General features: G+C 30.4%; 1 protein-coding gene and 4 non-coding genes across 10 annotated transcripts in view; 2 read left to right on the top strand and 3 right to left on the bottom strand.

The window, feature by feature from the left end:
* The window catches only part of LOC109607399 (tyrosine-protein phosphatase non-receptor type 13), an 88771-nt gene extending 65521 nt beyond the window's left edge, over positions 1-23250 (top strand). For all 6 annotated transcript variants that reach the window (XM_049964400.1, XM_049964398.1, XM_049964399.1 and 3 more), the window contains 9 exons: positions 5311-5495; positions 7279-7431; positions 13398-13555; positions 16750-17383; positions 18990-19319; positions 19374-19583; positions 19667-19902; positions 19986-20623; positions 20677-23250. In XM_049964400.1, coding sequence (XP_049820357.1) covers positions 5311-5495; positions 7279-7431; positions 13398-13555; positions 16750-17383; positions 18990-19319; positions 19374-19583; positions 19667-19902; positions 19986-20623; positions 20677-21668 — 3536 coding nt within the window. In that variant the 3' untranslated portion in view covers positions 21669-23250. The remainder of the gene's footprint in view (positions 1-5310; positions 5496-7278; positions 7432-13397; positions 13556-16749; positions 17384-18989; positions 19320-19373; positions 19584-19666; positions 19903-19985; positions 20624-20676) is intronic.
* Positions 748-819, bottom strand: Trnaq-uug (transfer RNA glutamine (anticodon UUG)). Its single transcript has one exon. It is a non-coding gene; the product is annotated as a tRNA-Gln (tRNA).
* Trnai-aau (transfer RNA isoleucine (anticodon AAU)) lies at positions 1142-1215 on the bottom strand. Its single transcript has one exon. It is a non-coding gene; the product is annotated as a tRNA-Ile (tRNA).
* Trnaq-uug (transfer RNA glutamine (anticodon UUG)) lies at positions 2134-2205 on the bottom strand. The gene has a single exon. It is a non-coding gene; the product is annotated as a tRNA-Gln (tRNA).
* Positions 5636-5708, top strand: Trnav-aac (transfer RNA valine (anticodon AAC)). The gene has a single exon. It is a non-coding gene; the product is annotated as a tRNA-Val (tRNA).
* Positions 23251-23460: the final 210 nt, after the last annotated feature.

A 23460-nucleotide genomic window follows, 5' to 3' on the forward strand; every position in this document is an offset into this window, starting at 1 on the left:
TTAATATATTTAAAATTACAACTTATGGACATGTACGAAATAGAAAACGGCCTATGCCACTTTCATTCTAATACCGTCAAACATGTTGTTTAAACTTGGTTGACTCTTTCGTATTAGAAAAGTCTCATTATTCACAAACTAGAACTAGATCACCATTTGTTTAGTTAAATTTGAAGGGGTATTGTACATTCTCAGAATATTCAGTGGTTTACAACAAGAAAGAATATTTATTGTGGTTATATGTGTATTTGTGTTTATTTATTAGTGTAGTTGAAACAATAAATTAATAATTGAAATATAGGAAATATACAGGTAATTTCTAAGGGGGATTAGAGAAAAGTAATCATAATTAATTAACCAGAGAAGGCAGGAAATGTTTTGAATAAAATAGGTATTACGCATATTGAGCCATAGAATAACAGAGATATTGGGGTAACCCTATAACGTGCAAAATATTTTAATAATTTGTCACAGCGGTGGTGCTACATAATCTCTAGTTGAGGTATTCATATCCTCCTCTCAATATCTGCCGAGCGGACTACCTTATATGGATAATCCATGTGCCGCTTATTTTATTTCTTGTCATTCTCTCCAACATAAATATAAGTTACGAACTATTTTCAATTTTTTTTTGAACAGTTATATTTGTTTTATCCAAGGAAAGGACATTATACATTCATATTTTTATCGAAAAGCCAACGTATGCAAATCCATTAATAAAACTTTTAACCGTTAAAAAGTTTGAGAAGGTTCCACCGAGATTTGAACTCGGATCGCTGGATTCAAAGTCCAGAGTGCTAACCATTACACCATGGAACCTTGTTAAAAATGTTATAAACTCATTTAAATTTTTTTTTATAAATTTATATTAGTTACCATATTTTTTAAATTTAACATTAATTTATTTTGTTTTTTTTTCTTTAGTTTTCGGAACATATTTGATTGGGGGAATGGGAACGAAATTCGAGAGATGAAAGCAACAAATTTAAATAGAGATACATCGAAGTTAATTTAAATTAAAATAAACAGTATTTGCTAAACATTTAATAAATAAATATTATATGAATGTAATATTTATTTGTTCACATAACATAGACAGACTTAAAAACAAGTACCAAATATAAATTAAAAACAAAAAGTGTGGCCCATGAGGGGATCGAACCCGCGACCTTCGCGTTATTAGCACGACGCTCTAACCAACTGAGCTAATGGGCCTGTTGTTAAATCAATTTCCGATAATTTTCAACGATAAATAAGATTTTGGAAACCAATTTATATAAAGTTAAGCGATAGTTGCGAATGCCCCAAGGAATATTGACGCCTGGAGACCAAGCATTATGTCGGAACCTGCTTTTATCAGTCCAGGACTTCGAATACAGCCATACAATCATTAGTACAAAGTGTCTGTTATCTCTAGTTCGTATTGCACAGCTGCAACGTAAATCTGTGGAGCCTGTGCGATCCAAGTTCGACTTAAAAATCCATACGAAACGTGCAAGAAGTAGCAAAAAACTATTACGTGCAGCCAAGTGATTGCATACAACAAGATGTGTCCGATCCTTTATGTTATGTTGAACATCTGGGTTGGTCCTATTAAAGTTAATTCTCGAGCACTACTTCCTTATTTAATAAGTGAGACGTATAGGGTGAAAATGCACCATTTAAGAGCACCTACAGTATCATAAATAGGATGCTTAAATCAAACAAATGTGTAATTACAAGAATTAGTGTAAGTAATTAATATTCCGCACATAAAGATGGTACAAACAATGTGCTGCGAACTTCGGCAATTACTACCCACACAAGTTATGTCAAAATTATGTTCCGTGGTTAAGGTTAATTGCTCCCATGTCCAAAACACATTTCTACTTCTCAGTATACCTGAAAATATACGAGTAATTATTCTGGATGGTAATCGATGAAATTAACCATGATATTTCGTGAAATACATTAGTTTCGTGTTAACTTAATTGTTTTGGTTGAAAATCTGTATTAATACATAAAATTATACCTTAATATTATTAAAAAAAATAAATAAATTTTCATTTGATGTGCTTGAGGTAAGTTGCCAGTGTCATATAGCAAAAATAGATCATTCAATGTATGAAAAGCATCATTTTTACAAAAGAAGATAGGTTCCACCGAGATTTGAACTCGGATCGCTGGATTCAAAGTCCAGAGTGCTAACCATTACACCATGGAACCGCGTTGAAGATGATTCAATTACATAAATCGTCGGATGTGATTCTTCTTTTTAACGAGGTCATCAAACGCTTTCACTTAGTCACCAAAGTAAATATATTAAATGCTAAAAATTATCCTTCCATGCTGAAATCAACACATATGCTGACTTCTAAATGACATGCATCTAATTAGGTATAAGTGGATTCGACACAATGTAGAGGTTTAATTATTATGTCATTAGTAAACCAGCGGTGTGATGAATGAAATTTGGCTTTTGATAATTCCTTTGGTACAATTTATCTTCGTCATCCAGAATTGGTTAGTATAATCGGGACATATTAAATTAAAGTAGAATTTATCAATACGCATTAACCAGTGTTGATGTCAACACAAGAGTTTCGGAGATATTGGTTATTATTGCAATTACGGTTACATCGATGTTCACAGCGAATTACAAAAACATAATTTAGTTGTATTATTAACTTTTCTCTGTTTCTGCGTATATTTTATTTATAATCAGCGTTTATAAGAAAGTGTTTATATTTACATTGTTATTTATACTGCTTATCGTGTTCGTACTTCATTAACCTTTTAAATTTAATAATAAATATGTAAATACAAAGTTGCTAATTTTACTTTTGTAAACAAGCACGTGTTGGTTTTTAAAAGTGACAGTTTACAGCAATTAATAAATTCAAAACCAAAAATTACACAATAAACGAAAAAGTAATAAAAAAACTGTGAATCATTAATTTGACTTAAAATTCGTTTAGGGTTCTATGAACTAGTTTGATTTAATTATTAAACACAATTTATACATTATATAACTGCATAGTAATTGATGTTTGTTTTAAACAGATTAATTAACTTTTGTTTAACACAATTTGCCAATTCATTGGTTTTTAGTAGAACTTGATTTGCTGGAATTCAAGTGTTCTGGAAAACAAGAGTTCGAGTTTGCAACTGCCATACTATTGCAGCACTAATTTCGTCGTATTCACCGTGTCGATTAAATAAAGGATCAATTTGCAATATGATTATGTCGTTTGGTGCTAATTTAGTTGACGCGGTATTTCAATTGATCTTGGCCAACAATATTGCACTAATGGGTTGTTAATTTTCGCGGTAATTAAACAATTAGTAATCTATTACGCAATCATTAAATTGCGTAATGGTTTACAATAAATACGCTTATTACTTGTCAGCGTGCATTCGGATTTGGATTGATATCAGCGTCAGTTATGACTGGGACACAGATAATTACCGGCAAACAGCTCAATAATTTATATTGTTCTATTTATCATACATTAATTATGCAGTTAAACACATATGTATTTTTTAACAATTGTTACTGATATTTCGTGTAATAAATAGATAAACGATGTTTATATTAACGTATTTTTATTGGTAGTGTCATTTTTGTCATTACAAATTATGCAAACCAATATAACTACCTACTCAATTGTTTTAATAACATCTTCTTTTTCACATTTCAAACTGGCGCATTCGCCACAAATTTAGTTTAAAATTATATTATTTGCATTCCTTTATCTTTATCCCTTTCAAAATTATAGTTTCTATATTTATGTCCGTCTAAATTCAATAAATAAAGATTAATATTATTAACACTTAATATTAAATAAAAGAGTTATGGCTAAAATATCTAACATTTTAACAGTATATTGTACGTATATTGTTTACACTTAGGAAAAGTATTTGTTTTAGACAGTCACTTTCAGGAATGGAATTTACATTGGAATGTCTCCGATTTGGTATAATCCTAATAACTGGAAGTTGAAAATCCCTTTTGAAGCCGAATGGTGTTATATATAAATGGTGTTACTGGCACTTCGAGAACTCGCGCCCCACGTTTGATTGCTTTCTAAACATTACTTGATTACGCGTTTATTTGCCACATTCTATCATGTGAGATTATATTGCCTATACTGGAATATTATCTAATGAACATACACCTAATAATAATACATATTTAGTAGTAAAAATAGTATAATTCTATAAAACGTAATCAATATATTCAATTGATACTATTTATTGATTGATTACCCAAGAGAACAAACCAATTATTCAAATGATGATAAATGAGTTCGGTTTGAAAGTGCAGTAATAACATCAGGGAATTGTCAAAGTTTCCTATTGTGCCACTTGAGAAGGTAAACATTTCAAGTTTGAGCTGCGTTAAGGAAAATTTTCAATATAATTATTGTGGTGTAAAATTTTAAATCTAACCTTAATTAATGTCATAAAATGGCTCTTAAGAAAATTCGAATGAGTAATTGTTTTTTTTAACCAAACCAAATGGGTTCTGTAAATTTAATTAAATATAAAATTGAGTATATTTTAAGTTCTTACACATTAAATAACATTACCATTTTAAAAGATGATAATATTAATAGTGTCACACACAAAACACAATTTGGTAGTTGGTTTCTTAGATGAAGCTAATTGTATATTCCGTTTTAATTAGGAACATTATTTGTCTTAAGTGGAATCCGAGAATGCAATTCTCAAAGGGAAACGTCAATTATTTTGTTGAATGTCCTGACGATGATAAATGAGTTAGCACTGAAAGTTTAGTAATGTCTTATAAAATTGTATAAAGTTTTACTCTATTATCAATTTAAATAAATAATTTTATTCAAATCACAATTTATGCGGTTGTTTAATTTAGGAGCTTGTTTACTAACTCTTAATATTACAAAATATATTTGCAATATTTATTCGTATAGATTTTCAATAATGTACAATACACATTAATTATTTATTTTCAGAATGATATATTGTATTTATTTAATAAATAGAAAGGGTTTTATAATTGGGAATATGAGATATTCAAATTTATGCATTGTAATTTGTTCCACTTATTAAAGTTAATTTATATTCATTAATTGTATAAATTTATGCAACTCATTTATTACATTATATCAACCTACAATACACCTATATAACAATATTATAAAACATAAATTTTTAAATTATTTTTATTTATTTAAAAAGAAAATATTCGAAAATAAAATTGTTATGCAAAGGCATTAAAGGCAATAATGTGATGGCATCCAGAACCTTCTTCACTTTGAACGAGTGGCTGACCGCAACTATTCATTGCAGATGGTGCTTCCGGCACGTCGTGCGTGCCACTGATATCCCCCTCGAGCTTGGTGATATCGCCGAGAGGTCGAGTGAAACTATGCAACACCACGACGTTGACGAGTGGCCCGCCCCCGCATTTGGCAGGATACTTGGCGCCCGAATACCGCCCCAACAGACAATGCACGGACACGGAAGTTGAAAAGGTAAATAAAAATGTGTTTTATTGTCAAAATTATTTTAATTCATCGGTATTTATTTTTAAAATTTAATGTAATTTAAATAAATTTGTTTAAGGCAATCATGTCCTACGTTTAAATACCGTACGAAACATGATTCGGTATATGTTTCCGTGGTGTAGTGGTTATCACATCCGCCTAACACGCGGAAGGTCCCCGGTTCGATCCCGGGCGGAAACATCATTTTTTTTCAAGTTTCTCATGAATACTTTACTATTAATTCCTGCCAAATCTCTGTTGTTAACAAAAAATAAATGTAATTCAGATTTTTGTGTTGATTTTACAATTAGTAGAAATATATATATATATACACCCATATTATTTAAAAAATATTGCTAGGATACATTTGTAAATTTATAGTTTTTTGTGGCTGAATGGTTAAATATTACAAAGAGCGATTAAATTTAATAAACCATAAAGAATAACTAAATTAAATGCAATAAAACTGACAATTGAATTAATTCGTTTTATGATGAGTTTATTTATCTTTTCAATGTTTTAATAAAACGGCGTTATGGATGTTATTATTTTATTACAGATAAATCAATGAATTAATTTTTTCAGTTTTCAATTACATCAAATAATATCCACACAATATTGAATCAAATCGTATTAACACTAGGCAGATAATTTGATCAACGAATATCTTACTAACTGTTATTGGAGGGAGTTGGATATTATTATTTTTTATCTTGAAAACGCAGACGTTCTCCGTTGAGCCTCTCCAAATAATTTATCAGGAGGTATTAAGAAGTGAAAGAAAATAATTTATTATGGTAATCCAATTAGATATTTGAGCAGACTTCGAAAAATTAATTAAACGAGAAAAATGGACAAGCTTAAGCAGTTAATGTTGTTAGTAAAATACAACAAATTTTCCCATCAATTCCATATCCTGTTATAATTTCAATTAAAAAAAAGTGTCCTCAATGTTTAACAACCCAAGGACAGAAAGTATTCTAGCATCGACAATAAAAAATATTTTAAGTGCACATTCTTGCCTATGAATCTTGAAGTCGTTCTATAGAGCCGCTTGATAAATTGCTTTCGTTTTTACTCAAAAGGAAAATCTTTTCAATGTTCATCTTAAAGCTCGGCTATAAAAAGTTGGATTAATTGTACAAAAACAGGCGAAGTCGACATGTTTGTTGAGTAATAATCCCTGGCACGCATAGATTTTTTATATATTTGTTTTTATGTCACAAGGGTTGTATGTTTAATGTAGACAAAATATCTATATTATTAATAATCGATTATAAACATATTGAGAAAACCAAATTAACGTTGCATTTTTAAGACAAATGAATGTTAATCCATGAATTAGCATTAAATTGTGCACTTTGAAATTTGATATTGAGTACCAAGAGGGTGTTAATTGTGCAACTCCTCTTTAAAGGAAGCCACGACGTATTTTATAAAACTCCCCATAGAGAACTTCCCCACAAAGGTGTTACCGTATGGGGGTTCTAAGAAAACAAGCACAATAGAATATTATCCTCCACCGCACGGCATTTAACTAATAATGCTTACCGAGGTGTATAATACGGTAAAACGCATTACACGTACTGCTCTAATGTTCAATTATTGCTTGCTCTGGCAACATTTGCCTTAATAGAACAAACGTTTATTGTTCAATGACTTTTTCTCTAATATTCGCTTCGAATAAGTAAATTTAAAATTTTGTCAAAATATTTAATAAAAGTAAATATTTTAATAACATATATTTATTGCTCTCCTCTTCTGTTTTCAGATGTGGATCTACTCACTAGGCGAGACGTTGAAAAGAGCAACCCTGACAAACCACGTAGCCACTTCTCGCCTGAGTAGTGAATTGTGTCAAGTCCTTACGGATATGACGAAACTCCATACGACGTCCAGGGCTTCCTTGATGCATCTCCTAGACGTAAGTACCTTTCAAAGAGCAGCCTTTCGATACGTTCTCTTGGCACGTTATTATTAAAATAGTTACGCAACAGTAAACTAAATACGGTAATGTTTAAACGAGTAGAGAACTTTTCTTATAAACCATTTCACTACCTATATCAATAACCTAGTCCCTGATATAAATCAAACCATTTTAAAGTTTTTGGTGCTACCACGACAAATAACCCATAATTTATTAAATTTTGACCCTTTCGTTGATTAATGGTCGTGCGGCAGACTCGCCAGCATCCTGATTAAGCGGAAGACAAAAATTTATTCAAACATCAAAAAAGGGGCGCGACACATTCAGGAAATGTCCGGTGCTCGAAACGCAAGCCAGATTGCGAGATATGGTCCGTAAATCCAGTCGTTGTGTTGGCGTTGTATTTTTTGTGTAATGGGAATGCAGAATAACAATCAGTTATCTGGGTTTTTTACTACGCAACTTCGCTACGTCACGTCAGGGAACGTTCATGTATCCGAATTTAACTTGGCGGGTCGGCATGTGCCAATTAAGCTTTGTGTCCGAAAAGGGTCTGATGTCGGAAGTCAAATTAAATTTATACCTAGTACAATATTTAGTTTAAAAACTTTTGTTGTGAAGAAAAATATTTTTCTGTTGAAGCGTTCGTTCAACGTTCCAAAGCACCCTAATTGGAAAAATATTGATATCGATGACACTTTATTTCCTTTTGTCAGTTTTTCAACAAAAGAAAGAAAAAAATATATATAATAAATGCTTTAAAAACTAATTTATGAAAATATTTCAATCAAATTTTAAATTGATTTTGAAATATTTTATTTTACAAATAGTAAATTGATTAATGTTATAACTAACTGTTAACTATAAAAACAGCAAAATAAAAAGCATTCTGTAAACTTTATTAATAATACCACAAATAACAAACTAAATACATTCAGCATTTCCCCCAACTCATTATTTATATATGTATTTGAATGTAATGTATGTAAAAAACAAATGTATATTATTTTAATTACTTTATTTTTTTATAACAATAAAATGAAGTTTACATTCTTGTGCTTGTAACGGAACAGCACTTAAAATAATGAAGTTTGTGTGCTTTCCAGTGTTTACATTGGGTAATACAACTTTTAATTGATATTGAAAGTTAGTTTAGATCAGCAACGTAAGGGTACAAGGAAATTTAATGGGTAGATACATTTTACATCAATTGATTTTCCTTGATAAGTTAACAGCATCAATTTGGGTAGTGCAAATTGCACGTGGACAGTGTTTTCGTTGCAAGACAAATTGGACAATTTAATTGCTAAAATAACATGTTTTAGAATATCTACTCAAATAGCCTTTGCAACTTTAATTAGCCCACATAACTTTTAACTAAAACAAAACAAAAACGAAAATGGGTCAAATGAATACCTAAATATTTTTAAATTATTACAATTAATTAATGAACACAAGTGTTTTTTAGTAATTAAATAAACAATAAAATCATGTTACAACCCCTTGAAAAATTAAAATAATAACACCCATCAAATATTCAAATATTTATTATTATATTATTTATAATAATTATGACATATTTTTTTATTAAAAATTAATATCCGGTCTAACCTCCTAGGCTCTCTATCGAGTAGATTTTGGTCCAGATTTCGCCACACCCCCTGTACGACCAAAATTAGCTGCTTGCTGGTCTTCATATTGGTTTTGGAGATTAAAAACTCTTCTTTTCATAGCATCCCATACTTTTTCTATTGAATTAAGGTCTGGGGAATCTGCTGGCTTATATGTGGCCTAGCGTTACCTTGCTGAAAAATGGAATTTGAGCCCATATTGGTGAAATTGGTAAAACTATGTTATCGAGATATCAAACTGCATTCACAGTAGGTTCCATTATAATGAACTTGGTTCTTTTGACAGTATTAATCCACCTTACAAGCATGTTGTAGCCGTGCTTGATTTCCAGCTTCTCTCCAGATATGTATGCTTCCAAAATCTAGTGGTAGGAAAATCTTGACTCATCAGAAAAGAGGATACGACTCTAATCATCAGGACCCCAATTAAGATGTTCTTGTCCCTAAGCTAAACGAGCAGCACGATATTTAACAATCGAGGTACCCTTAAAGATTGTCTTAAATAGGTCTTACTCTGGACTCCGTTATTGACGGTTGGAGCTGACATAATCACATCGTGGGACCTAAGAAACTCTTATGTTAGATCGGAAACTGTTATTTTGGGGTGTCCCTGAGCTTATAACACTCACAGATATGTCCATTTGACGAGCCATTTCACGTTGTGATGACCCAACCCTCTTTTTTGTTTGTCACTTAGATGGTCCTTTCCATAATAATAAAAGTTTTTTATAAGTTAAATTACTTTTTAATTAAATTTAATTTGATTTTTTAGGGTGTTCCTTAAACACTTTGATTGTGTCTCAGTCATACATAGTCCCTCTCAAAATTCAGTCGGGTTAAACCCTTTTCGATAGGTATATATGAAAATAAAATTTCCCATGGTTTGTAATTATTTCACAATATTCAACAATTAAATTTAATTTCATTATTTATATATTTTAATAATCTCTTTTGAAGTAAATAACTTGTTAACTCTCTTGTTAATAATAATTTTACAACCAAAAACTCACAATAGTAATTCTATACAACTGATTTCCATTAACTTATTATTTTTCACATCTTCACCAATCACGTAACCGCAATTTCGAAGGATTTAATTACACAAAGTATTTTACGCCAGGGATTTTCCTGAATGTAACAGATGATTGTATTCTTCGATGATTAGTCGGCGAATAAAGCTGAATATTCACTTTGATAAACGATTGTAAGCTCGCAGAAAGGGCTTAGCAGAAGACAAGACACCGGTTGAAAATGAATGTAATAAAGTCCATTAAAGCCCTTATGACAAGTAGAACGCCACTTCCTACAAACTATAACAGTGGCGGCAGATAAATGGCGGAATCTAAATTTAACCTTCCCTTCAGACCTACATTTTACTCTTGTTTTATTGCACGTTCGTGCCTTTCAAAGTAATAACTTAGTTTTTATGCTCATTACGTGCATTGTATGGATGCAGTTTACAAAATTGTGTCGCCCTCCGCAGTACATATTTCAAGGGAATTATCTCGGGACCGAGGTGTTTTATGTTGAATGGAAGGATTTTTATATGTGCCGACTCAAAGGTGACTCCAGTTTAAGCAAATTAAATCTCATCATTCATTCCTTTTCTCGTGCCACGTTACCATATCGCGACATTCAAGTTTGAACAACTCGTGGCTTGCCTTAGGGCTTTGGTCCTTCACCGGCGAGCTTCTGTTTGAAATAATAGATAACAGTTTGGTGTCGGCTTCGGTTTTATATTAGTGACTGCTTTTTCGAAGTGAGAATTTCATAACACACCTTCACAGAACTCCTCTTTACATCACATTGACTTTTGGCGGAGCATTTGAAACCCTCGAAACAACTTATCGAGATTTCAAAGCCGTTGATCTAATATACATCAGAGGCATTTGTTTCGTTCTCTGGAACTTGTTGCGACGGTAGAGATAAGGGGATGATAAGGTGCCATTAAAGTACGGTTCCGTGAATAAAGTTGACGGCGGGAGTAGTGCGGTCGATGATGATAATACGGCGTGATTGACATTGATGCTGCCAAGAATCAGTGTTTTGTTGTTCTTTTAAAGAATGAAAGTTTTCCAAGTAATACTCTTTTTGACGTTAAGAAACTGAAAGAAGTTAAAACATAAATCTTTCCTCAGGTTTATCCAAATTTACGTTGGCTAAAACAAGCTGAAAGTAATATTTAAAAAGCGTTAAATATAATTGCTTGTTTTTCTCGAAGTCAGTTTAATATTCAGCAAAAATATTTTCTAAAGTTCTTAAGACGTGGCTCCATCTTCCACAAATAATTTTTGCATAATCAATAACATTTAAATTTGTTACACAGAAGCCAATTTAAAAGTTTTCGTTACATAAAACGACTTTATATTCAAATCACGTTCTAAGATTATATCGGAGCACTTTATTTTTTGCAAATGGATATTTTGAATTTTCCAGACATGAGACTAAAAATACGTACATGTAACCTATATTTGAGGTACAATTCAATATAAAACTGCATACAAAATTAATTTCTTCTAAAATCATTTTCGTGTCTTTGATAGAAAGGTGAGCATATTAATATTTTATCAGTGACATTTCTGTCGAAATGTAATTTATAATTTGGAGAAGTAACATGATTTGATTTAGTCTTTCATCATGCCTGAAATATTAGGTTTCACTGTATAACACCTATACATCTCCATATGAGTACATCATCGTTCATCTTCCTCGGTGAAATGTTGGTTGCTGTTAATCGATGTTTGCGACTATTTTCATGCAAATTATACAGACTCAAATCAGATGTATTTATGGTAAACAAAGATTTTGCATATAAAATTTCAGAGGTATGTTTATACATGTATGAATAATAATAAATTACAAAATGTTAAATATTAATCTTCATTCCTATCAAAAATTAAAAATTTGGATCATCCGTTTTTACCAACAAGGTGTGTTTTTTATTTGAATTTAAATTGAAAGCAAACATTTAATCGGTAAAAGTCGTTTGCTTTCTGAATTATAAACGTTTTCACATCTGCTCAAAAAACGTGATATATTTTTCTAATGTATACCCACAATTTGTGGATTAAATAGTTATTTTGCTTTATAGTCTACATTTAGAGCCAATTACTACCATGGTAGTATATTAACCTTAACAAAGATCTAATAATTAGCTGCGACGTTGGATACATCTCTATAAATTCGGCCCAAAATTACGGTGTGATCATTAACAAGCTTCTATAAATTATAGAGTGAATACCTGACCGTCACATCTGTCTATGATCAAGACGCTAATCAGAAAATGATAATTAATTGTACCGAGGTCGTGTTATGACTGACAGGAATACATTGTTAATTATTTTGTTGTGATTTATGTATTTCGATAGATTCAATAAATTGTTAGTAATTGGAGACGGAGTGCATTCAATAAAGAGATTTGGCGAGAGAGTTTAATTTGGTATAAATCAATATTGTTAATTTGTCGCCAACACGCTTCGATTTGAAATCATTTAATATTCGGAGAAAATTGTGCCGACTATCAAATCATTTATGTACTACATATTTTTTTATAAAATTCAATTTTAAGTTTATTCTGCTTATATACAATATTATTTTGTGAAATCTGCCGTTGAAGTATGCAAAAAAGGCAAACATTCTTAGAATATCGAATGTTTTTGAAATTTAATATAACTGTTAAAATATCACTGCCTTTATCAGTTCTATCAAATTTAGAATAATGGTGTAAACATTTAATATACGGTAGATACTTTCAAGAGTTTTAAACTTTTCTAATATTACTTTAAAATGGCGTCCTCCAAATGACGTTGTGATTTGTAAACCGTCTTTCAAAATTCAACGTTAAAAGTTTAGAACTAACAAGGAAATCCTTTTATAGATATAAGAAAATATATCAAACTTTCTTCTTTACTTGTGAACGAATTCCATTAAATCAGTATTAATGAGCAACCGAAAAACATAATTTCACATACATGTTTGTGCTATGCAAATTATTATCGACACGAATTCGAAATTGTTATTAAAAGTGTTTTTGTACGAAATTAACTAACGTGAAATTATTTTCATTCCATTGTTACACTACCTTAAATACCACTATTTCCATGTAATTTGTGTGCACAATAATATAATACAAACTAATTCCGGAACGAACAGTTAAACGTTTCTCATAGTTACACGGCATTTATGCACGGCGCATTTCATAGCGGATTTACAAATTATAATTGATTTTCCTTTATTTGGCGACACCGTATAGAAGAACAATTGTGCATTTTTATTCGGACAGGTATGCATGTGACTCGCACTAGTTTTAATTTGTACATATTCACTTTTTAGATTATTTCGGAATACTGCAGGAAGAAGCAGCAGAATAGACCGTTCTCGCACATCGTGATGGATCTACATCAGGAAGCGATGGCAGCTTTGGAAGTCGCATTGGACACTCCGTGGGGACCTCCTGCCATGCCAGAGCTAAGACCTAGGACAAGAAATAGGTATTTATACCCTTCTAACACTAAGGTGGGCCAAAAAAATTGACTGTTTTTTTAACACTGAAATTTGTCTCAAGGCACCTTTAAAAAATGTTCTTCAATCCTCATCTTATTTTTCAATTCCGTATGGCAAAATTGTCATTAGTTGATCGCTCAGAAAATTTCCATTGATATTTATGGTAGAAAATTGAATGCTCAACGATAAAGGTATCTTACAATTTTTTCATAACTCTTACTGTTTAGAAGATATTGTAGGTCAAAGTTTGAAGAATTTAATAAAAGTTTCTTTTTTAGTTTATAACATTTATTTATCTACGAGTTATAAAATTTAGAAGTAAAAGAGAAATTTTTGTTAAATTCTTCAAGAATCCTGACCTCCAATAACTTCAAAATGATAAGAGTTATTAAAAAATTGTAAAATACCTTTTTTGTGGAACGTCCAACTTCCTACAAGAAATATAAATATACATTTTCTGTACGATCAAGTAATGAAGATATATAGATTTTGTCACATGAAACTGAAAAAAAAAAATGGAAAATTGAAATGGGGAGGACCTTCCTATTAAAATTAAGAGCTCATCTTTGAAGAATATCTCTTAAATGGGCCTAAGAACCAAATTTTTAGTGTCGGAAATTAAAAAAAGATATAGTCGATTGTTTGGCCCACCCTGGTGTACACGTTTTAAAATTGTTGATGACTGATTATTTGTTTAGGCAAAAACATTACCTAACTGCTTAATGATTCAATCAACAATGGAACAATATGTTAAGACATACAGTGTTTATACGTCCATCAAAATCACTACTATTATGTGCTGACGTGCAAATTTACACATTATATTGAGGAATTAAAGATTTTATTAAAAGATGTTTTATTATAGTCATTTCCGAACAAAGTTGTTTATAAAATTCAATTAAAATTTATATTATTATTGTATGCAAGTGAATGTTTTATTGTCCCTAATATATCTATCCGAATAATAAATTAAGTATACCGTAAGTTAATTACTATTTGTATTAAAATTTACATAAAATCTACATTGTTTTTGAAATAAATCATGGCCGTCAATAAAAAGTTTTCATTTTATTTGTGGTAATATAATTCAATTTAATATGCACGTGCTGTTAAATATAATTTATTATAAATGCTCATCTATTTAGATTTGTAATTAATGTTTACTTGAAATTTTGTATTTAGTACATAATTTAATCATTCTATTTCCATTATACATTTTAATATACAAAAAATATTCTATATTTTAATATACAAAATATAATATAAACTACTTCATTATGAATTAAAATTAAGTTATGAAGTCAAAAATAAATAATGACAAATTTGATTTATATATTTTTTTTAAATGAAAACTTTTTATTTAATTTCAAACTGGCTTGGCTCGTGATTTGAAGTATCTGTTGTCGTCATGAGTGCTCCTTTCGTCTCTCGTAAGATTAAGTAATTAATAATTGATAAATTATATTCAAGGGTATGGTTTATAATTGTAAAAACGGAAAGGTCTGTTGTACTGGGCCAATCATATAACTTACCAAAGATTTATTCATTACAATAGAGAGTTACTTTATACAGAAACCAACGGTTCGAAGGGGTGAAGGTGCTAAAGCAATATTTTAATCGCAACAAGAATGAAATACTTGTACCGAAAAAACTTCTATTTTTACATAATTTAGGTTGAAATTGCTTGTATACTTTGTTTATCAGTATATATTGTCTGTATATCTTTTTTCAAGGTTTCATTTCACTTGGCTATAACATAATCATAAATTAGATAAAACAAACAATAAAATATAAAACTCGAATATCTCTTTTTGAAAAATCAATACTAACCTCACACAAGTATCTATGGATACGAAACATAAAAAGAATTGAAATGTAATATTATAATTCAAAGTATTTCTCCTACAAGATATATTTTTATTATTAAATTTGGTATACCAATGTTGGTATATTAGTACAATATTATTGAAATTGAAATCTAAAATTTTTACATTCAGATACCAAATAGAATTACAAAATTTCGTTCTAAATGCTGATTGCATATCCGTATACGTTACTACCGAATTCCTTAGTGTACGTTTGACATAGTTAAGATTTTGGGGAAATACATGGAATAATTAAGGACCAAGTAAATATGTTCTGCTTTTACATTTACTGATAATTTTATTTTATTTATAAATTAATTAGAGTACAATATTATTTTTATTATTTTTATCATCATTTTATGTGATTTTGTGTAATAAATTGTTTAGAGTACTTTTATATTTTTTGCTAAATAAAAATATAATCTATACTTGATACATTGATACATGAATTTACTGGGTTAAATTCTGGAAGGTGTTACACAATTTTCACACAATACAATTTTCTTTTTATGAGTAGAATCTTAAATGTCTAATTAAAAATATATGTACTTGTTTTATTGGATAAAATATTTTTTGCATTTAAAAAATTAATTATTAACTTCGTATTATTATAAATGTATTTTATAATAAAATATAGAATTTGGTCATGAACTCACAGTCATTGAAGTTAAAATGTGTAATTGAGAAAATTACAATTTAGTAAAAAACAATAGTATTGTCCTGAAATTGTAGATAATTTAAATATGACTTCGAGTAGAAGGAACAAATTTAAAAGTATAGCATAAATAATTAAAACAGCGTTGAAAACTTTTTTGTAAAATTTTACTTGTATTTTATTTTTGTTTTCAGAATATCTAAAATTATGACGAGTAACATGTTTATGTGTATGTAAATTGTTTATTTCCTGCCTATCTTTTATTATTAATTAAGTCTCTAAATTATATAAAAATATAAGTAAAAACAGATGCTATTAGCATGATTAGCATTATTAATTTGCAAATTTAATTGTATTGTTGTTTTTACCGAATTATAATGTAGTGATTATTAAAATATATTTCTTACAAACTTCCTTAATTAGCAATGCTTGTTGTGATTGTCTTCCATATTTACCATCGATTATTTTCACAACAAAATATACATATACCATGTATTTGAAATAAAATGCGACCCTGACAAAGAGTATCTAAATGAAGTTATTCAACGAGACGTACTCACATATTGTTATTTCAAACTTAATTGCATTAATATATGTAAGAATTTATATAATTACCTCACGAGCACACAATACAATACGATAAAGTATTAATTAATTCCAGATCTGAATCGAACACAGACGCTTTCGGGACAATTCCCAGGAGGTGGATGGGCCTGACCAGGAGCACGGAAAACAACGCGCGTTCAACGAAAGAGGCGAGCACCAGCATGGAAGATCTGAGTCTGGTGCCCATCAACAACGAGCCAGGAAACGTAGTTCGACCGAAATCTATGTGTGTGTCAGACGCGCGATATTTCACCGAGGAAAATAATCGTTTCCCCGTGCCGACCGCAAATATATTTAGTGAGCTCGACGCCAACAGGGAAGTGAACGCGAACGTTAATTACGTCGGCAGGGCGAACGGGGGTGGTACCGGTGGAGCGAAGTTGTCGCGACCAATAAACGTGGGGCAGGGTGGCCAGGCACCTCGACTCCGGCCAAGAAGGAACCCAGTCCAGCGGGCGGCTTCGAGACTGTACAGGGCCGGTATGGAAGTTCCAGCTAAAGTCACTGGTACGTCGGCGAGGGAATGCGTCGGGCCCGAGTTCGTGGTACGTGCGGGTCTTGCGAACAAGCAGCTGACGATGCCCGACTCCAAGGGCCAAAGGAAAACTGTTACTGTTATCATGTTGAATGGTCAAAAATTAAATGTCTTGTGCAACCCCAGTTCGACGACAGCTGGTCAATTGTTTGAGGTGAGTTCCACATCATTAGGGGCAGGTGGTGTAACAGGTGTAGTGACGGTGTATGATACACTTTCTTATTTCCTTCTTAATCTTTAAATAGTATTAAATATCCAAAATTAATTACTAATTAATTTTAAACTATATATTTTAATTTATTTATTTAAATTTATTTATTTATTAATCAATTTGATTGTAAACGACAATAAATGTCAACATAATATATTAACTGTAATAAGTATAAAATGTGTCGACTTAATATTTATCTATTTTTTATGAGACATCATACTACTTAATTCTACATCTTTTATCCTCATTACCTTGAATTTTAATTAAAGTTTTTCAACCCGTGGCTTTGCCGTAATTAGCTACTTATACTATTAACTAAATCCGTTAAAAATTACAAATAATCATTTTCCTCATTTAATTTACGTTTTTTGTAATAGAAATATATGATATAATTTAAACGATTACTAGTTATAAATACTAGGAACGTTTTTTCTTTACGTAGTGGAAACTCAGAATCTAAGAAAACAAACACAAACAGCAATTTGTATAAACAGCACTCATAACTACTTAACCACAAGTTATCAATTATTAATAATTAGATTTATTTTTGAGCATGGAAATACTGTTTACATAAATAAAACCACAACATAAGGATGTATGTACATAAAATTATAGTAAGTGTTAGTAACGGATATGGTGTAGACTAGAGTATTTTTTTTTTTCGCAAGTTGTGAGAAATTCCCACAGTAACCCTTTTGCTCTAGTTAAAATTATAAACATGTACGCATTTAGTGAATCCAAGCTTGACGTCTAACACAACCCCCCATTCCATAACAGATGGTCGGTTATTCCATATGTTTGTTTCTGCATTTAACAGAAAACAGGTGTATACTAGAGAGGCAGAAAACTCGATTTATGTATTAGTTTTGATATAGTGAGTACAATAGGTACTGACAAAAAAATATATATTATTTTTTTTATTTATTTGTTTTGAATTATGTGTCAAATAACTTTAATACATTTCGTAAATCTCCTAGATACTTCTTCGTTGTTTTTTGTGTACAAGATGTCCTTTCGAAATCCTTTGAACCTTTTCTACTTTTACGGTGAATCCAATTTGCACATTATGGAAAATCGGAATTCTTAAAATTAGGATCGTCTGGAATAAAACAAATATTTTATTTGAATGTTGTAGAATAGTTGTTTTTTAACAAAAATAATGAAATTATTTTTGTTACTTTCCTTAGGACAAGTCTCAATTGAGATTTAAATGACCTCTAGATGTGTAACTTACAACTTCAACCCTAGCGAAAAGCGCTCCCCTATTCAAGTTATTGATTTTTACGTGTTTGAGTTAAAGGGATGGCGCTGTAACATTTTATTAAATGTATGTACCTACATATGAATGAAAATAGCTCTTCGAATATATGTTCTTTCAATGTCCTCATAAATTACATATATTCTACCCTCATCGGAACAAATAAACCTTTTTTACATTTTAATAATATATTATTATTATATATACATTATATATATACATTATATTATTATTATATATACATTATTATGTACAATATCATTTGTCAATAATGAATATATTATTTTCTAGATGATAATACAGAAAGAACACATTGAAGAAAACTTCATGCTTGGATTGTCCGCTCTAATTGCTGGGGACTTCGTATTTTTACCATCTGACACCAGAATATGTAAAGCCTCTCAGCCCGGAACCAGCCAGAACGTCACCCTTACACTCTTCATGAGAGTCAGGTTCTTCCTTCCCAGTTTACGAGGAATCCGTGGAAGCCAAGCCAGACATTTACTGTATCTTCAGTTGCGAAGATCCATTTTGGAGCATCAGCTTCCTTGTTCCTTCACACAATTAATCGAACTAAACGGACTGGCCTTGCAAGCTGAATTCGGGGATTACAGTGAAAGAGTAATTAAATTTAAAAAGTAGACATTCGCATTTCACTGACTTTTGAATTTTAAGGAACATGGAACCAGGGACTACTTTTTACTCGAGCATTACGTTCCGGAAACTATGTCGTGTGCAATTGATGACTCCAAACGGCTGCAAAAGGAATTAATAAAGGCACATATTAGTAAAAAAGGATTGGACTGTGAAAAAGCTGAACAAGATTTTATTATTGTTGCTCAGTCTTTACCCCATTATGGTGGACATTTTTACACGGCAACTTGGGTAAGTTACTTTATTGCATACATTATTAATAATTGTAAATATGAAATAAATATTTATCCGTTATTAAACATGGTTTATTTCAGATGCTAAAGGACAATAACCACAAGGATATTTGGCTTTATATTAGTTCACAAGGTATTAATTTGTACGAACGTGGCCCATCCACAAGTAACTGCGGTCCTCAACTCTACGAAAAGTTTGAATGGAGAAGCATTCAAACTCTATGTTATAGCAAACACTATTTATGTATTTTACCCCATGCTTCAACAATACATGGTTCGAAGCTAAAGAAATACAAATTAAGAATGGATCACAAAAAGTGAGTATGTTGAAATTCATCAGAAATCCGTAATACTAAAAGAAAATAAAAATATTTTACTAAATGAATTATTTCTACTTCAGGAGCTATTTCACTTTCCGTCTTGCATCTCTTCACCATCAATTCTTTCTTCGATTAAGAACTGAGTATACCTCACTTCAAAGTTTGTCACAGCAATTTGGAATTCCTCTCAAAGATATGAAGAATGAAACAAATTCCTTGTACAAATTGGAAGCTCTTACAAATCATCACTACTGTACCATTGACAACGTACGTGATTACCCCGAGACGGAATTTCAAATAGATTTAAGAAAATCCACAAAGCTAAATCCGTTGCATAAAAGATTACAGTATAGAAGAAGATCTAAGAGCGTCAATGACTTTTCAAAACTTACAGAAAGAGACAATATAGACGAAGAGTATCAGAATGAAGAGAACGAGAATCCGTTTCAGAAATCACGTGCGGGTCTTGTTTTGGATAGCAGTTACTTGTCAGGAATGCCGGAGGACAAAAGGAAATGCAATAAATTTAATACAAAGGATTTTGGTAATATGGGACCAAGAATTTCAAGATCCATGGAAGCTGTCAATATGCCAGATGATAATTACGATTATCTAGAGGAAATGTCTCTACAATCCGTTTCCCTTCATTGCAGCTCGACATCTATATCAAGATCTCCAACAACCGAATGCTTACCAACAAATGAAGCGTACATTCTAGGTAAATACATTATATTCAATGTGATGCAATTTCAATTAATTAAACCCTTTTAGATTCGTCAATAAAATCATCATCACAACAGTACCTTCCAGATTTCCAAGAATCATTAAGTGAATCTCTTTTGTACAAATTAAGCAACATGTCGTTTGCAGAAGAAAGAATGATGTCCACTGTAGTCGTAGAGAGAGATCCCAAAGGCAGTCTAGGAATACAAATCACTGAAGGCTCTGATGGAAACGTATACATACAATCCGTGATTTTAGGTGGACCGGCACACTTAACTGGCAATATTTTGACTGGAGATCAGGTTATTGCTGTTGATGGTCAGACTCTAATAGGCATTAAATACGACGATGCATTAAACATGTTAAAAAATACTGGTCACCGAGTTGAATTTATTGTTTCTAGAATTATCCCTTCTAAAGGTGTCAATACTCATAACACTTTAAATTTACGTGCTAGAATGAATCTATCTAACATAAACGAGTCTCACATACAAAATATTAACATGTCTAAATTAAATGAACTGCAGTTTTCTAAAGAAGGAAGTCCAGTTGAAAAACATCTAACAGAGAGTTGTCATGATGTATCTAACATACAAAAACATCCTCCAGTGAAATGTGCCCAAGACGTATCATATCAAAAACATATACGATATAGGTCTGAAATAACAAAAAAACTGTCGCCAAAATCCATTAGGGAAAATTTTATTGTTAATAAAAATTTTTCTAAGTCATGTACGCATTTATACTCCAAGGAATCGGATAGGGCAGTTGTAGTTGAAATGATTCCTAAGGAAAACGTAGATTTATCCAATTTTCGATCACTAGATAGAAAATTACTTAAACGAGAACAACCGAATAGAAATGACGAAAATGGTAATAACAAACCTAGTGTGCCGGCAATTGCTCTACCTAGATCTCTAGGTTTAAGTAGAAAATGGAGAGGCCCCGTTCGATATCCCGTAACACCAATTAAAAAGAGCATCGAAGCTGCAGATTCCGATAGTATTATTACGTCCGATGACGAGCAAGTTTTTATTTAAATTATTTGATATATATTATATTCATAATTTAGAACTCAAAAAAGGGACTGTACATTTTATTTTTAATTCAAACGTCAACTAATTTATTTTACTATGTATATTTCGTAATTTTCTGACGTTACATTTTTATTGCTGTTCGAATATGATACAAATCATGTATACTTTTTAAATGCCTAATTAAAATAGAGCGTTTAGAATAATATTATCATTGTGACTGCTATATTACTAATGACAATTATGTTTGTATAAAAATGTAAATAGTTTTTAAAGTTTATAGTTTGGGATTGATTTATGCTTTGATATAAAATAGTCAATAAAATGTAACTGTTACTTCTTAAGGTGCACTTAAGATTATGTCATAAACTCGTATTATGGTATGTAATATGTAAATGTGCAATGTTTAAAAGGTAGATTATATATTTTGTTGAAAATTAAGATATACTTTTTCAATGTTTATTGATTAATGACAAAATAAACATTTGTTATTTAAAATATAAAGGCATTTAATCTAAAAGAAACGTTAGAAGTTTTTTTGAAAAAGTATGTGAAACATATTTAATTATATGTTTGTAATGCATATGTATATTAAAATTATATAAATCCGATAATTTATTAAATATCCGATTTCTTTCTTATGTTTGTTTTAGTTTCAAAAAACTGATTAATCAGAAGAACGTTTATAGAAATAATGTTCTAGATATTATTTAAAAAAGATAACACGTAGACTTTTTAACTTGTGCCAAAGTATCACACAAGTATTATTTAAAAATATTAACAATTACATATTTATATAAATACTGTGGTATGTGTAGACAAATATTAATTATTGACAGTTTTTCATTTTATATTTTTGGGCATTTACTGAAAAGGTATATACATATATCATTAATTATTGTGATTTAAGCATTACTTAATGTGATACTAGAGATAATATTAAATTGGAAATGATTCTGATGATTTCATACTAATATTTACAGACCAATTACGAAATATTTCTGAATATTTCGTCAGTATTGGAGCTTCCGTAGTTTTATGTCAAGTGCCAATTTGTTGTAATTATATATAAAGAAATTACAATTATTGATTTATACTGTATATATGATTGAAAATACTCAAGGTTTTCAGAGTTTTACCCACTTAAATTAAATTATTAATTATATAAATAATATGTTTTAATACATTTTTGTTTAACTATAATTTGAATACACATAATATCTATAAATGTATTAATACAATTATTATTATTATTATTGAAAACCTTGTTTTAAAAGAAAAAGCTAAATTAAGATGTAAATAGTAAATAAATCAAACTTTGTGTAATACATTATACTAAATGAATATCAAAGTGACAAGATAATAAACAGTGTCGATATTCACGAACATGTGTGTAATTAATTCACTTGCAATTTTAGGACGTGTTAGAATGCTATTAGTAGGGCCAATGTAAAACTGTGCCTAAAGGTAATTTTTTAACAGTCTGACTTATTGTAACAATATACATAATAATACTACACATATTAGACTTAGAATATAAAATATTGTACGAAATGAATATGTTAGAATAAAAATAAAATACAAGTGATCTGTAGTTTTATTATTTATTATCATAACAAATCTAAGTTTAATTAATACACTGTAGAACCTTAAATTACCTAAATGGAATATAAAGTTTTAGTAATTTAAACATAAAATTAAAAGGGTTAGTTACTACAGAGACATTTTCAGTTTGCATGTTGTGAAGAGTATTCCTAAGGGTTCTATAGTTTCCAACCACAACCAAGCATATATTAAT

This window comes from Aethina tumida, chromosome 3 (assembly GCF_024364675.1).
Source record: "Aethina tumida isolate Nest 87 chromosome 3, icAetTumi1.1, whole genome shotgun sequence".
NCBI lineage: Eukaryota > Metazoa > Arthropoda > Insecta > Coleoptera > Nitidulidae > Aethina > Aethina tumida.